This window comes from Osmerus eperlanus, chromosome 2, assembly GCF_963692335.1.
Source record: "Osmerus eperlanus chromosome 2, fOsmEpe2.1, whole genome shotgun sequence".
NCBI classification, from domain to species: Eukaryota; Metazoa; Chordata; class Actinopteri; order Osmeriformes; family Osmeridae; genus Osmerus; species Osmerus eperlanus.
The window spans coordinates 12,393,989-12,411,910 of record NC_085019.1 but is presented as its reverse complement, the minus strand read 5'-3'; the positions used below and the strand labels follow the sequence as shown (position 1 = coordinate 12,411,910).

At 40.7% G+C, this 17,922-nt stretch overlaps 1 protein-coding gene across 1 annotated transcript in view; it reads right to left on the bottom strand.

Annotated features, from left to right (window-relative positions):
- The window catches only part of crlf3 (cytokine receptor-like factor 3), a 37,877-nt gene extending 22,951 nt beyond the window's left edge, over positions 1 to 14,926 (bottom strand). Inside the window, exons 1-5 of the mRNA XM_062452935.1 lie at positions 14,702 to 14,926; positions 6,517 to 6,644; positions 4,941 to 5,148; positions 3,778 to 3,865; positions 506 to 683 (exon numbers count right to left, since the gene is read on the bottom strand). Coding sequence (XP_062308919.1) covers positions 506 to 683; positions 3,778 to 3,865; positions 4,941 to 5,148; positions 6,517 to 6,633 — 591 coding nt within the window. The 5' untranslated portion in view covers positions 6,634 to 6,644; positions 14,702 to 14,926. The remainder of the gene's footprint in view (positions 1 to 505; positions 684 to 3,777; positions 3,866 to 4,940; positions 5,149 to 6,516; positions 6,645 to 14,701) is intronic.
- Between the last annotated feature and the right edge of the window lie 2,996 nt (positions 14,927 to 17,922).

Sequence of the window (17,922 nt, the reverse complement as noted above, 5' to 3'; positions counted from 1 at the left end):
AGGGAAATAACACAACGCTATGCATACAGTCTGTGGGACTGTGAGCACATGGCTTCGATGAGTCGCATTGGCAACATACGGCTCAAGAAGCTGGCAAAGACACGCAATTCCCTCAGCTTAGAATCTATATCTTTTATAAAGATATTCATCAGGGAATGTCAAAGGGTCTCGAAATGTTCTGGCTCTTCTGAGCACACCTCTCACTATCTGCGCACCAAGCGCCATAGGATCTTCTGAGAACGGTGACGCCATTATCATCAAGAATGAATGGGTCAGTGGGCGGTGCTTTACCGGTTGATCTCTGATCTCAAACTTAACCTGCTCTCGATTAGGTTAGGTGTTCAGTATGAGTTACCATGGCGATTCACCCCGGTTACAAGTGATCCACTGTCGTGATACAGAAAACCCTGGGTTGAACCTGAAGTTACCTCGTTAACGCCAAATCTTGATTCGTAGTACAGGCCCCAGGTCGTTATGTGTGTGTGTTGTGCTTTGCCATTCATACCTTGCACCAGCGCACCAGCACACTCCCAGGCCTTTCCTGCAGCTCCTCTATCTGGACCGGGGGGTGCGAAGATACAGAGCCGTGCTTGGCCACGCGCTCCCTCACCGCGTACAGAAGTGAATCGTCCAGCTGGGCTGAAACACATGGCACATCCACCAGGGCAGGCACCTCCGGGAGGCTGCCACCGTGCAGGCCGCACGCACACACATTTGGTGAATATTTCAAATGAGCCGTACGCCCATGCACTGCAAAAATGCCCTTTCAGGTTTAAGTGCAAAAATATTAGTTATGAACTTGCTTGAAAACAAGTACATTTGGCTGCCAGGCCCTTACAAAAAATAAGTATATTAAAAGTATACTATAAGTTTACTAAAATATGGATAGTACACTTTTAGTTCACTTTTGATATACTTTTAAGAAGTATACTTAGAAACAGAAAATGGTATACATTTCTTCTGGAGTAGGATGTACGTTTTCTATTATTATACAGCAAAAACAGTCAAAATAATTTGTAAGTACATTACAGGTTACATTTTTTAGATCCATCTCATTCTAATTATTCATGTCTAGGAAAATCTATTATGCATTGCACATTGAAGCTTTTTTGGTACTGAAGCTGTAACCTTAATTACTGCCAAAACATTTTGAAGCCCTATACTCTTATACTAATAATTATCAATTGGAGTATTAATGGAAAAAACTAAAAAGCTACTTGAGAAAGAAGCAGAAAGAAGGGTTGCATTATGCATTTAAAAGTTATACTGTCAAACTGACTGAAGAACGAAATAACGACGTGAAAAAATGAAGATAGCGTGGCTCATTGGCTGGTCAATTCCCATGATGCAAGGCGGTAAATAGTGTTAAAATGTGCTGATAAGTTTGCCGTTTGTTTGAAATACAAATGTAACTTCATGAATTTCGTTTCTTAAATGTGTCTGCTTAGAATGTAGTGTTTTGTTGCGTGGTAATTGTCATTGTTGTGCTGGATTACCATTGTAATCAGGAGATAAATGACGTATGTTTCATAAGAAAAGCTGTATTACTACAACGTTTGTGCATACGCAGTAAATAGCTTCTTTCAGCTAATAATCTGCAGTGTCACTTGGCGAGGGCCCCCGTTTTCGCCAAGTGATGCAAGATCAGCGGCGTTTGAGGGGCCCCTAAACATTTAAATATAATAGTAAATCATAGTAAATTTATATTTATTAAGTTTACTTCTTGAAGTACTTAAATTAATTGAAAGTGCACTTGAAAGTATTGCAAAGTATACTTTGAAGTACTTTAGGAAGTATGCTTTATGAACTGAAAGTGCACTACACAGGCTCCTTTACAGTATTCAAAAGTAAACCTCAAATACACTATAAGTGTACTTTAAAGTGTACTAAATTACCTAAAAAGTGGGCCAATTCAGTTTACTTAGTACAAAAATAGTATATAAATAAGTACACTGCTAGTATACTTTAAGTACCATGATAATAGTATACTTTTTATACTAAGTATACTTACAAAATAAACTTGAAGTATATTTCTTTTTTGTAAGGGGGGCAGAAAGATATTTTCACTTCATAATATTTCTTACAATAGTCATCTCTCTAATAATGACAGAAATCTGTGTGTGTGTGTGCAAATTAGAATGTATTTAGTTGCCCATGCTCAACTGTAGAACCGGACACTCTGCAAAGTTAATATTTTGCAGGTGTCCTGTAGTAGGCTACCGCGATTGAACTAATGCAAAAGGCAGTCCCAATGAAATCAAACTAAGCGTAGTAAGGAAAACGGGGACTTTCTGTTTCGTCATTTAGAAGCAAATTCGCCTTTACAACCGATAATCAGCTGCTTTCAAAGGGGCTGGCTAGCGAACAGAACAACAATATAAAGTGTATATACAGTGGCGGTCCTAGCACCCCCCCCCCACCGGGACGAAGAAATCCAGTGCCGCCTCTACCCTGCCGGCTGCACCAACAAAGTACACGGAATGAATGTCACAAACACAATACTTTTTTTTGGGCCAGCAGAGGGCACCAAACACAAATTGCGGAAACGCGGCCCCTCTCTGCCTGCCCGGTCCGGCTGCCCGGTCCGGCTGCCCGGTCCGGCTGCCCGGTACGGCTGCCCGGTCGGCCCTGTGTATATACTTTCAGTAACAGTGAATCTTGTTACATAACTGTGTTTACTGATGTCGAAACAGCATAAGTAGCCTACCACGATTTAACTAATGCAATTAACAAAGGCATACAGTAAGCTAAATAAAATGTATTATTGAGCTTTAAGTAGCCTATCAGAATGGAATGCTTGGAATGTTGGATAAAAGGAACCGTTGAGACCAAATGCATTGATTCACTACGCGATCGATCATTAGGGGGGATGAGATTGCATCTTTCAAACAGCCTGGAAGATGCAATCACGGGTTACCAGCTCAAAAAACAAAAAAAGAGATCCTGTGCTCAATGCAGTAGCCTATCCAAGATTAGCCTATTTATTCTATTTAGTCCGTAGATGTAAAGAGAACAAAACTTAGGCTATTCGAAATTATCTGTCAGGCTAGTTGTAGTAGATAGGCCGCTTACTTGATTTATCAAATGCTAATTTTGTTTTACATGCGCTACTGCCCTTACGTAACCCGTCATTTCCAATTGAAACTGGAGTCCCAATGTTACAGTAATACAATTGCCTACATAAAACCAAAATACACATTCTCAACCAGTTTGATATTATTTCGGACATATTACCCATTGTATCTTGTCATTCCGAAAGTTATTCAATTGAATAGGCTAACATCAACAGGCTAACATCAAGTAAGCCCTATAGCCTAGAATTTCCAATCAATTATACGTCGCTCTCATTTTTGCAATACTTGGACTGTGTTCTGACAATAAATGAAAAACATTAGGCCTACATTTTTGCCAGTATAACTGGATCTAATTAGATAGGGTGACCAGACGTCATCATTAAGGTCGGACCGGCACTAATGATTGGACGGCATTCAGAACAAATGCAATGATTAGACAGGCTACTTGTCTGTCTGTCTACCTACCGGCAGTAGTCAGGCAGCGCATTCATGTGTTTGGGGAGAGTGGCTTTGAAGGGAGGGGTGGGATATTTTTGAATCATTTCAAACTCAAGTTAAATTGTTAAGATTCGAAAAAAAGTTGCCTATCCTGCCTTTAAATTAAGTCACTAAATGTATGCAATTTATCCTAGTAACAAACTAGATTTAAAATCCCCCACCCCCCAGTCTTTCTCTCTCCACCCCCCATACCCCTCTCCGTTACCTGTCTAGTTGGATCTGTAGAGCTTTCTTGGTGAAGCTTCCAAGCTTGTCTTCCTTCTCAGCCAGCCCACAGCGGATAGCTACCTCGCCTGGAGATTAGACCACATCATATTAAATTGAGAGAGAAAAGGAATGAGAGAAAAAAAGAGATTCTCCCCTGCACCGAATTACAATCTAATCAAATGTAAATAAATTACTTGGCATAAGAGATTGTTATCACCCTTATGTTTGATAAGAGTGTGATAAGATAAAACAAAATTCATAAAGTCAGGGTCAAGCATGACAACAATAAAACACAGTACAGATCAACTAACAAATGGTCTCACACAAATACACACTACAAAGCATGTGTGAAAGTGTCAGTGACAACCATGGTGTCATTCACCGGGAAAAGGATTATCAACAGAACAACCAATCAGAATTCTAAAATGCATTGTGGGGTTGGACATTGATGAAGAAAGTGTTTTGTCCGTCTCTTCATAAACGGAGTGACTAAGTCCAGTTGAGTTCTGGATTTTAATACGTATTTATCAATCTGCAGATTGGGAGAGAAAACCAGACCTCTGACAATAAATGACAACACAACACCAGGCTTAGGTCTCAATCATGTCTCTCTCCGTTGGGAAAGCCGGAGGACCATCTTTTATAGGGCACAAAAATGTAAACATAGATAGTGACAGTCAGGCAGTAATGATGTTACAACAGTCTCAGAGAAAGAGATTCACTGCTCCCAACACATGACAACTCTCAGACTAGAGAGTTCATAGTTGGAGCTCTCCTTGTAGTCATGACAAGGGACGTTTAGCCAGTACTTTCTCCTGACCCCGAATATCTATTAACCTGACACAGACACAATATATTCTTATTAATAGCAAGCTTACATGAGAACGTACTAACTAGTATCCAATGACTAGTTCTATTGATTAGTGAATAATGTAAGGACACAGGAAATCCCAATTTCTTCCACAATGTCTAGAGGAGATCTTATTTCCCCCCTACCTTATTTAATCACTTAACTGATCTAATTAGTTTAGATTAATCCACAATAAACCTTCTGTTCACAGTCAGGTGAATGGATAATGATCGAGAGCCAACGCTAGAAATGTGTAACATTACATCCACTTTTTCCACACCCCAGTGTGCACGTGCCACACTCAAACCCACCCTCGCGGAGCAGCTCGTCAGCAGCGCCAACTCCCTGCTCAATCAGCTTCTGGCAGTCGTCCAGCGGCTGCACACTGTCATGCTCGATGGCGTCCACCTCAGCAAGGAGGGAGGCCAGCCGCTCGGCAAGCAGGCGCGCCGCTGCCATTTGCAGCTCGGAGAAGTGGCGCTTCAGGGCCTCGCGGGCTTGGCTGGAGCTACCCCGCACCTGGGGGGAAGGAGGGGGGATATTTCCATTTAAACTTATAATTTATGCTTGTTGGTGCATAAACACATTTGGACTGTAGGGATATCCTAGACCTCTTGATGTGGTGGTAATGTTTCCTGTTGAAACAAATTATTAGCATTAATTGAGCAGGGATGTCTTTTTTTCGGGTTGTTTAAGTACATTAACAATATTTTTTAATCGTCAATCTTTTTTAATCATTAAGAAACAATGGACAGTCCTCGTCTTGTCTGCGTTATTGTAGTTTAGTCTGGATTTTGGTTTTAACATCCATGTACAGCCTACACTCACTAAATAAAAATCTTAACAATCACTTATTGCAGGAAAAAGTTATTTAATATTTTTTGTGCCATGTTTTCCAGTGTATGTCACATTCTGTGGGGGAGGACTGAGAAGGTACACTTCTGCTTGAGAAATAAGTGTGTGTGTGTGTGTGTAACTGGCACCCATAGAGACAGGAAGTTCAGTGGTTTGCTGCTGTCTTCGGGTCTCAGTTCCTCATAATAGACCAACCAAACTCACCTCTATGCCACTGACACACATACAAGCAGAATCGCTTTATAAAATAGAATTACTTGTTTTTTGTCATATATCACAGAACCCCTGAGAGAAATTGACAGTCTCTTATTAATAAAGCGTGAGACGGGTGAGAAAGAGAGAGGGTGGGGGAGAGCGAGAAGCTGACAGACGGAGAACAGGAAACGGAAGGAGGAACAGCAACTGATAAACAGAGCATAGATCAGGAGGGAAAAACATTCAGGCACTTTAAAGACAAAAGACACAATGTTTGTGTGTCCAGTTTAGTCCAGATAAGAATCATCAATATTTTGAGCTGACAAAGAATCGCCTTGCAAAACATTAAAACAGTCTGACACAATGCATTATGTGATTGTAAAAAGTGAGGATGACTTTTGTGTGTGATCTAGCTGACTAGCTTCCACGGTTCATCTCCGATTACGGTCCTCTAGTGATTCACACCCGAGGGAGTAAGGGATTATGGGAAAAGGCCAAACATTAGGCATAAACAGCTGGGAAAGAAGAGAGCCAAAGAGGAGAGGACTCGGCTACATGCAATTGTTCTAGTTTACACGTAGTTGTACACCAGGTTTGTTTGAATATTGGAAACAGACTATTCTTTCCTTTTATCCTCTCTATCTATCCGTCTCTGGTTTGGAATCACATAAGAGGAAAAACAGCATTGTTTACTGTCTGCTGGAGGGGGGTAAGGGCAGACATGGACAGCCAGGGAGCCAGAGAGGAAATGACAATACCAAAGTTGTCTCCAATGCATGTGTCTGTGCGGTCTACATTAATATGCAGATCTGTATAGCAGCAGATGGGCCTCAGTACCTGTTTGCGTGCCTGGCTGAGCCCATGCAGGCGTTGCTGGAGCTCACTTCTGTAGTTTTGGGCCGCCTCAATGCTTTCCTTTGCCTCCTGCAGCAACACTTCAGCTTCAATAGACATCCTCCTGCCTACTGACACACACACACACACACAGCCTGCTTTATGTTTCGTTTTCGGTTGACGAATCCCATTTCTCTCACACAGCCCTCTTTGTGATTCTCCATCCTGCTCTCACAGTCATATTGAGCAAATATGTACACAAAACATATTCCATGTTCCACACAGTGAAAAATGAAATCACTTAAATCCTGATAGGAATTATTTCGATTTTCTACATGCATATTGTCAGAAAAGTTAAAGATGTAAGTCTTTATCCTGTATAAGAATGATACTGTGTTTAGCTTTGTGTGCAAGGAAGGGCTACCCCTGAATTAACTCTCGGCTTATGTAAACATACCGGGCCCTTATCTTGACCTGGGGGAAGGGTGAGCATTTGTTACAGACGAAGGCTGAGAGGATGTTTGGGGGGTTGAGCTTTTACGACACCAGAACCAGAGATTCAACTAGGGTTGATGATGCAAACGCGCACGCACACATACCAGGTCTATGCAAGAGAGCCAATGAAAGAAGAGCCATGGGACATTTGCATGCCTTTGTTTTAACCAATGACTGTCAAGAGCGGTTCTGTTTAAATAGGTAGCTAGCACAACATGCTAGCGGACAAACTTTCTATTGCGATCAGATTTTGTTTCTTGCCGGCAAGCATTAAACTATTGTACTTTCTTTGAATCCGATGACTCTGTGCATTACTTGATAAAGAAATTATCCTAACACATATCTCAAGGAGTGTGCACACACACATACCAAGGGCATAACTATGTTTTCAAATGGTGGTGGGACAGCTTCTTTTAGTTCTTTATTTTTTATAACCTAGGATTACCATTAAATATAATATTCTTAAATACAGCTGCAAGCATCAATGGAGGATTTCTCCTTAAAAATGGCAAAATGTTGTAAAATTGACATAATAGATAGTTACACTGGGATTAACCAGAAGACTTGAAACTGTAATTTCTGTAATAATAATTTAAAAAAAATGTTTATACCTCTGACTGGATTAGAATCCACCACCCATCGCACATCAGCACTGCGTCTCATCCTACTAAGCCATTCGCAGACTTAGACATTTGATTGTTCAGTTTTTGTATCAGAAAATAAGACGTTTCTTCAATGGCAAGCATTATCAGATTTGGTTAAAGTTCAAACAGCTGTAATTTAGTCCTATTTGAATATGGGACATAAAATGGGACAACGGGATGACTGGGTTGCTGCTGTAAAGAATAGCTTACTCATAGTGCTTTAAAAAGGTTGTTTGGCGTGCCATAACTTGTCATGGAAGGGAATTTCAAATCATGCCTAGCATTAGTGGCGATTTGTCCTGGCTTAGGTTACTGAAATGAATTTGTGCAACAGGCAAGGGATCCACCTGAATAATCAATATACTTCATTAAAGCTAACTCGGTTGTGAATCTGACACTACCATGCATAGACTCCAAGTAGCTAGCTACTGTGGTAAACCTGTCTTGTTTTGCAGTGGTTTACACAGTCTCGCTAAACAGATAATCGGAGTGTTGTTATGGGCTCAAATAATAGCTAATTGCTATGTTTTACAACCGGAGGATTGACCGGAAGACTAGAAACCGTTCTGTCCAAAAAAATTATAATTGCCTTTGACTGGTTTTGAACCTACAACCCTACGTTTACCAGCAGAACATCTCATCCAATTGAGCCATTCCCAGATCTGGACTTTGCCATCTTCAGTAACTGGATAATAGGGAGTCAGGTGGCTGAGCGGTTAGGGAATCGGGCTAGTAATCACAAGGTTGCTGGTTCGATTCCCCGGCAGTGAAAAAAAAATGACGTTGTGTCCTTGGGCAAGGCACTTCACCCTACTTGCCTACTTGCCTCGGGAGACTGTCCCTGTACTTACTGTAAGTCGCTCTGGATAAGAGCATCTGCTAAATGATTAAATGTAAATGTAAATAATAAAATAAGGCAAGCATTGTCAGATTTGGTCCAAGCTCAAACAGCTGTAATTCAGCTGTTTGACTTTGCAGGGTACTTCAGGGGGGTGTCACCTTAAAGCCTATTAGGTTTGAAAAACCATAATTCAAAATTACATTTGATTTGGTGACACAAACATATTGAGGCAATGTGGATATTTACATTAATACACCCCTTTCAGCCATTTTGAATTTGATTCAACTGTCTTAAGTAAAGTTTTTAAATACATCAATGATACATATCTGTACAAATTCCCGAGTCAATTAGATCTTTGGTTCAAGAGAAGAGGAATTCTTAAGGTTTTCCAAAATTATCACTGTACAGGAAATTCCATCATGGCGGACCTTATGGGTCCTCTCAAGGACCCATAAGGACCCATAAGGTCCTCCTGACGGAGGAATCCTAATAATACCAACAATTAAAATAGGGTTCCTCCTGACGGAGGAATCCTAAGTATAGTTGCAAGCAGCGATGCGGGTTCCTCCGCAAAATATCAAAATATTATAAAAATGTACATTGTAGAAAGTCAAGAGTTGGACAACAAGAGAGCAAAACTACTTCATGTTTGGCCAACAACAATAGGCTGAATGGGGATTCAAACTCATGAGCATAAAGTTACAAGTCAGTCTCTCTATCCGCTCTGCTACACACCAACTGCTGAGGTCGTATGAATAGAAAGGGCAGAGTATTAGCTTTGGTCAGCTTTGGGACAAATGTTAAAAAACGGTTGATATTTCAAGGTGAAATTGTGCATGGTATTTCAGAATGATGTCATCCTGTTTAACTAAACAGATAATCAAAATCATGACAAGATTGTGGCTGGATTTGAACCTACAACCTTATACTTTGCAGGTCGCCATCCCAGCCCATTGAGCTATTCTCAGTTATAAATAGTGTCATGTTCAGTTACTGTATAAAAAAGTAAGCTTTTTCTCCTGTGGCAAGCGTTGTTAGATTCAGCCAAAGTTGAAACTGCTCTAATTCAATCATATTTTGACATACCAATGTGAAATTGTTTATGGTACTGCAGAGTGATGTCATCTTGAACCCTATTAGGTTTTTAAAAACCATCAGTCAAAAGTATATTAGATTTATTGACACAAAGAAATTGAGGCAATGTGTACATTTACATAAATACACCTCTTTCAGACATTTTGTATTTGATTCAACTGTCTTAAGTAACCTTTTTAAATACATCAATGATACATATCTGTACAAAATGACAAGTCAATTTGACCTGTTTTTTAAGAGGAGATCGATTTTAAAGGTTTTTGCAAAATGTCGCTGTACAGGAAATCTTCAGGCATTTTGGTGTAATGGGGCGCTGGGGATATCACGTAGACTTTGGGCGTGGCTTATAGCGCCACCTATGGACGAACATGGGCCACTAGCCGTGTGGGAGTAGTCAGTGACCTGTTGTATCATTGGGCCAAATTTGAAAAAATCGGGTCGAGGACTTTTTGAGCTATTGAGCCTCCTGACGGAGGAATCCTAATAAAAGGAGAGGGGACAGATTTGCTGTTTAAAATAGTGAAACCTATGCCCCGACACACACACAAACACACCCACGTGGACATATCAGAGGATGTTTGCAACTATGTGGCCTCAGATTGTCTCTGTCTCTCTCTCTGACGTGTGTGTGTCCCAGTCCCAGAGAACCATTATTGATGTGTGTATGTGTTTCAGTCCATGAAAACAAAAACCACTGTCATTCATCATGCTAGAACATTGATTCCCTCATTGCACACCACAAACTAAGATGAAGCCAATGCAGAAATGCTTCTTCTTTTCTCCCAGCAGATGTAATTTTTCTCCCTGCACAGCAAAAACGCCAGAGGATGTCCCACAATGGCAAAATCACTTCCTCAAGGCTAGCAACTAACCTTAAGCTAGCTAGGTGGCTAACACAGGTACATCTTGTACTATGATTACAGGTCCACTAAGTCTATTTTGTTATACACCAGGGGTGGGCAATTAATTTTCCTGAAGGGCCACATGAGAAATTGGGACCGTTGTGGCGGGCCAAACCAATAGGCTGAACTTAATTCTGCTCAATATTAATGTTATTACTTTATTAAAAAAACATTTAATTATATGGTTTTGAGCTGCTACTGGTAATATATGTTACAATAAGGCTATGAAAATATGTCAAAAGTGTAATTAGATTTTTTTTACATACCTTTACATACCTTTAAACCTCCGAATTTACCTTGTCACAGTTGAATAACGACAGTTCAGTGGGTAAAATGGACATACAGTGAACCCCAAAGTCCATTGACACCTCTTTCCTATGCAAATCTCACAATTAAAATGTTTTGCTGTAAAACGGTAGGTTTTGAAAAAGACACCGAACTGACGTCAGTTCGGTGGCTCCACCTTTTTGGCTCTGGTCTGTACCTTTGTCACGCCCCAAAATTTGCTGCGCGCTGCTCTGTGTACTTCCACGGAATTACAAAGAATAAAGTTTTCCAAGGATATTGAAAATGGACTACGGTGGTAAATGCAGTGTTCCAGCCTGTACAGGGAATGCTGACACTTTTCAGAGTCTTCCCAAGGAACCAAACACTCGACGGGCTGTGATGTTTGTCTATGAGAAGATCCCTGTGCAGTTCGACCCTCAATTATACATTTGCTCGAACCATTTCATCCAGGACAGTTTTAAAAACCTGGGACAATGTAAAGCAGGATTTGCTGTGAAGCTGTTGCTGAAAAGAGGTGCTGTTCCAACTTGATGTTCATCACAACGATGTTGTTGCTAACAGTTATTAGCAATGCTATTGTATCCTGCCTGTATCTAGCATCGGTAGAATGTGTGATGATTTAGTTTATTGGCAATGGGGCTAACGTTATTTCTTGTTCCTGACTGTGTTTCATTCAAATAAATAACCTGTGTTGTCATGTAAATCTACAATTCAAGATGCATGTTTGTCCAGATCTATTTTTCAGCAAGATAGCTAGAGCTAACTGAAGCTGAGTTGAATCACAATAGTTTGTTTGCTAAGCTGTAGTGCTAACGTTACCCACCTAAGTCGATTGTAAACAACAAACGTAATTATTTCAAATGATATCTAGTCCATCTGTTGAAAACAGTGTTAGATTTTTGTACGTTTTTATTTCAAGTCTCCACCTTCATTGTTTCAGCGAGTGCTGTTGGCCGTGTTGCGTCTTTGCTCCGCAGCTTCACTCGTTGTAAACCAACCAATCAGCGCGCAGCTCATCTATATATTCATGAGCATACCTTAACCCTTGTGCTGCCTTCGGGTCACATGACCCAAAGGTTCACAACGAACCATCGTTGTGTTTACCCAATTTTACCCAATACAAAAACAAATAAAAAGCATTTTCTTTTAACCTTTGCAATGTGGGGGGTCTGAGACAGCCCGACGGTTAAAAGAAAATGCTTCACTTTGTTTTTGTATGTGGTAAAGTTGTCGCAATACGACGGTGGGTCACAATGACTGATGGGTCAGAATGACCCGAAGATAACACAAAGGTTAAAAGGAGAAAACCTAGCGTTTTTTCCCGGGGAAAATTCTCTGGAAGCATCAGGGGGCATAGAACAGCACCCGGGACATTTTCAGCCCAACCAATTTTACATACCCTATTCGGAGACCTTAAAGAACAGTGTGAAATACCCCAAAAACCCAGTCAATCACCCCTTTAAAGACCAGCAATTGATACAAAAGCAATAAGTGATGTTTTGTTGATCCAGTTCAGTTCAGTTTTTCTTACTCAGTGAAAAAAATCCAGTCTGTCTTGGGCTTGAACAAGTGCATAGAAGTCTGGTTTAATGTCTGAGGTTGATATGCGAAGGACAGCTGATCATCAGGGTGTGCAGCTTAACTAGCAAACCATCAGCGGCCGCGCCTACTCTGCGTCAGTCAAGTTCTTTTATTTGCGTGTTTCGTCCGGTAGTGCCGATTCAAATTGTAATCCTTCAACAAAGCGGCCTGTTCTCCACAAACTAAGCACACAGCTTTGCCTTTGACTTCAGTAAACAGATACTTAGAAGTCCATGTCTTGTTAAAAACATTCTGTACTATCAACCTTTCGTTTTTTACCGTGAGCAGACATTTTCAAGGGCTAACAAACTCAATGTCTCATGTCGGTGAGGCTGCGTAAGTGCACACACTTATTTTGTTATTTTATTATTTACCTCACGCGGGCTGTAAATTGCCCAGGTCTGTACAAGGGCTGGGCGATATATATAAAAAATGGATATCTCGATATTGTCAAAATGTTTGCATTTAAATAATAAAAAACATGATTTTCTTTTGCCTGCATGCACCCAGTGGGATCATCCTAAATGTGTTCCTTTCAGCCTGCAAAAGGAAAAAAAAACGTGGTCCACCCCACAAAAAAATGGACAGTTGACAATTTCCACAAACATGTTTACAGTATAGCTGGTTTAACCAAACACAGATGAGCAACTAAAAAGAATACCCATCTGAAACATAATCTAACATATTTAAATACTCAGAAACGTAATCAAACCACCTAAAATATGACGCTTTAATAAAACACCTGTATACAGCTGTCATCTTCACAAAATATCCCTATTTTGAAAAAGAGAAATTGTACAATTGCGTTTCTCTCTGTAATCCCATATTTTATCCACCCAAGAGAATATAATCCCTTTAAGGTTTCAAAAATGTCATTGAGAAAGGGACTGATTAAATCAACCTTTCCTGTGCTTCAAGCAGCAGTCAGATCTGATCAATTCCATTCTTGTCAATTAGAAATATCATGTGTTAGTTAGCAGACATACAGCTATGCATCTATCTGTATTTTAGAACAGTTGAATACAATTAGGGGAGGTTTGCAGCTAGCAGTATCTTATTACACAAGCATATGATATAGGGCAGGGTGGTTGGCTGTAGTTGCATAGAGGTATTTGACAAAAGCAGGGTGGCTACTGGCTAGCTGTAGTTTAGCATAGAAGCATATTATAAAGAGCATGGTGGTTGGCTGTAGTTTAGCATAGAGGCATATGACATAGGGCAGGGTAGCTAGCTGTAGTTTAGCATAGAGGCATATGACATAGGGCAAGCTGGCTTTCAGGGTGCACTGACCTAGATTCACAAGGCAACAACAGGCCTCCTGCCAAAGCGTTCTTTTAACTGTAAATACACATATGTTAACATGTGTCTGTGAAAATATATATAGAGAGAGTGAGAGAGAGAGTAAGAGTGAGAGAGTGTGTTTGTGTTTGAATGTCCCACTTTTCAGACCAGACCCATGCTTGTCTCACACACACAAAGAACTGTGATTTTAATAATCCTAGAGCAACCAAAGATTCAACCCAGAGAGGGAGGGTTATCCAGTTCAGAGAGAAGAGCAGAGGGGGTGAGGAGGGATGTCTATTGTTGAGATGCTGTCACTGAAACCAATCCATAGTTTTCTGTAAAACAACAGCTCTTTGCAACACTAATGGAATTCCCATTTCTTTCATTGATTACAGCCTATAGGCTTGATAATTATTTCATAATATGTTAAGATTGTTTATGATATAATTTAAATATTATGTACGCCTAGTAACTTAATTATATTTAAAGTACTAATGTAAATATAAAAGTATATATATTGTCCTGTGTGTGGTATTTAACCTATGAAAAAACGATCTACAGACCAGTCACATAAAAATTCGGCCACGTACAAAAACAGCCTTACTGGCCTAATTGACACTTCAAACCAACCCTAATGTTACGACAAAAACTTTTCAGCTACGACTTGAGACCACACTGCATCTACTATCATCACTTAAGTGACAAGACCACAGCAACAGCTTTTCGCAACATGACATGTCCATGCTCGCTCTAAAATGTATTCCGTAATCCACAACATTTGATCAGGTAACCACCCTACATCAATTCTTATTGTTTTAACAACATATTTCTGCCCATTCAGATAGTCCTTTGACCACATATATCCTGAGAAATTGTGGATAGTTAATTATTGTATTGCAAAGGTTGGGCCACTTGCTCTTTGTAGTGAGACAATGGCCCACAACTAAAAACATGCGTGACAAAAACGGACTAAGAAAAAATAAGTTCCTTAAAGAATAAATTAAGAAAAGGGTTGTTGGATCGTGGGTAAATAATGGGGTACACAGAAATAATCTTACCTAGTTCAGGGCTCTTTTGCAGTCATGTCTCAAACTTCTGACTCATTTCCCGTCGTCTGTTGTGTTGAACTTTTTGCAAGACCCAAATACAACGCCTCTCCGCCGGCATCCAATCGAGATAAGAAGCCTTTTGAAGGTTAGTGATAGACTGCATGTGCAGCCAATTGAATTCTGCTATGCCAAGATCCTACTCTTTATGCGTCCGCCTTCTTTTAAGATAAATATTCTTCAAGTTGCTATTTTTATGCAGATTCCGTGTCTCTTATTTGCCAGATCAAATGATTATGGGCTATAAGCATCAATCGATAAGCACATCAAGGATTGCAACCTTATGGCAAGCCATATTAACATTTAATCAATGCATTTTTTATATCAACAATTCGAATTATTTATATCTAAAAGCAATTCTTGAAATCAACAATTCGAATTCTTGATATCAAAAATGCAATTCACCTTTCGCGTAAGCCACGCCCACCTTAGTTAACCGTTGTTTAGTCCGTCATGCGTTTCTTCGTTGTATTGTATGGAAGGCCAACTGTATGGAACGCCAACTGTGCCAAAATGTCTGAATTCTCGTTCGTGTACAGACGTCACATTTTAACGTCTGTACACGTTTTGACGTCTGTACATATGGAAGGCCAAAAGGACAAGTATTAGGACGTCTCCGTGTGTCAACCACGCGTAATTGACGCCGACTTCGCATGCAAAGACGGCGTCCATTACGCCGACTTCCATACAAAGTCGGCGTCTTTTTCGCCTCAAATTGAACCGTGTCACGTGACACGTTCAAAGCACGCGTTTATTTAGACGCGTGCTTTGAACGTGTCACAAAGCACGCGTCTAAATAAACGCGTGCTTTTTTGAGACGTGTCTATCAAACCACACGAAATTAACGCCTGGTTTGGCTCAATCAGCGTCTGGTTTTCCGAAATTAAAGTCTGCTTGCTTGAATCTCCGATGGGAAATTACGGCAACAATTGTAACATCTAATACGTAAGTAAAGTAGGTCTTAGAATGCTCGTGCGAGCTAGGCTACTATCAAATACAATGCTAGTTAGCTATTAGTATGAAGTTGGTGGTCACAATTGCAATACTCTATGATATAACAATTGGTGCAGAGACAAATAAATGCAGTAATATCAGGCTGGCTGGCTGTCTGTCTGGCTTGGAGCTTTGTGAACTTCCCTTGCACTGCGATTGCGTTGCCTCAGTATTGTGCGCAAATGCGCAAACTTAGTTGGTGGCAATATACAACTGTTGTTAGGCTAATCTTCAAGTCAAGTGTATTTTATTGTCATTTTCAATTGCATATGGTTGTACATAATAAAAACGAAACAGAGTTTCAAGTTCAAGTCTTTTAATGTCAGATGCACAGACCAACACAGGGTCAGACTGTGCACTGAAATTCTTAGGACAAGACAACGCAAAGCAACCTGGCATAACATGACATATAAGTACTCAGAACAAGTGTACACCTATGACAAGCTAACATATAATAAACCTCCTAAATAAATTCAAAATAAACACTAAACCTATTCCCCCAGGACCATGATGCCATATAAAACAACATATAACAGTAATTGGTGCCAGTGCAAACGTATGTAGCCTACAGTTACAGGACAGTATGTTCAGTGACAGGACAATATTTACATTACATTTACATTTAGTCATTTAGCAGACGCTCTTATCCAGAGCGATTTACAGTAAGTACAGGGACATTCCCCCCGAGGAAAGTAGGGTGAAGTGCCTTGCCCAAGGACACAACGTCATTTTGCACGGCCGGGAATCGAACTGGCAACCTTCAGATTACTAGCCCGACTCCCTCACCGCTCAGCCACCTGACTCAATATGTACAGTGATTGGAGGTAGCAGTTATGAAGTGATAGGTTCTCGTGCCAATATATTGTGATGCCAATTTGTTGACTGTCATCTTCCTTGTATAGACCTAGAAAAGTGAAATACACAGCCAAGGTGACAGAAATAAAGGTTCATCGGCTGTCCTTCACATTCATACACTGTTGTCTTTATACTTAACAGATCATCTATGATGTCCCAAAGGCCCAACTCCTTCTCAGGTCACCTTCTGGCAGCAACCATGCAGCTGGATTTCACTGTGCAACCAGGCCTACCCAAGCTGCTGCTGCTGGGCCCAGGGTTGATTGTAATGGCACACTGGGACTTGCAGATGACCTGAAATACATATTTTTCTTTCTGCTGTGTAAGATGTAGGCCTATTGCTTTTAACTTGAGTCGAACGCTATTAAACCCTCCCATGGTCAGCAAACACTAGCCATTGCTCTACTTCAGAAAGGATACTGTTCACTGCTGTATGAGTCAATAGGACATTACCTGAATGACTTGTAGTGATCGGGAGGTTATGCCTGTGCTGATGATGGTATAAACCATGTTAGATTGTTGGCTCTGTGCATTGTTTGAGTCTCCTCTCTCTGTGTTCTGCTTCTGTGTCTTTGGTTCTGTTGCAGGATGGCAGGCAGGTCGAGGAGCTGTGATTGCTGCAAGGGCACACCTGTGACCTGTGCCTTGGTCCTTAATAAGCGAGCGTTCGCTGGAGCAGAGGTCGATTGCTTCAATCTGAAGTGGTTGATGAAATGCTTTTGCTCATTAGCGAGTTAATTCGGGAAGCCAACGATCAGCAACAACAACCTGGTAATGTACTTGTCATATTTCAACATGATCTGAAGAAGCAAGATTCAAAACACGATGCCTAACATTTTTCTCTTGAACTGCAGTTGCTCCTGGTTTCACCGTACCTCGAATGGGAGGACAGAGGACAGACTGGATCCAGTCTGTATCCAGCAACTGCAGCACGCAATCAAGACTTGCATGTACAGTAAGTAATGTCACATTAAAGAATGTATGTAAAGTTTAAACTCAAGCTTGTGTGGTGCGTCGCTGGCTTCAGTGCCACAGCCTAAACTTTATGTCAAAACAAACGTTCTCATTTCCGGCGCTTTCAAACAATCCCCTCACTCAAGTTTGGCTAGCCACCGCAACTAGCTTGCTCGTAGCAAACTTCTTTTGAATTAGCCATTTCTCCCTAAATAGATGTAAAGCTTATTTACGTTGTTGGGGGCATATTTTCAGTTAGCAGATGGTACTGTTTGAATCGCGATTCCATCTGAAATACTGCCAGTGACAACGTTGTTACGTTAGCAACGACGCATGGATACAACGTGCATAGATATGCTGTTGCACAGCGA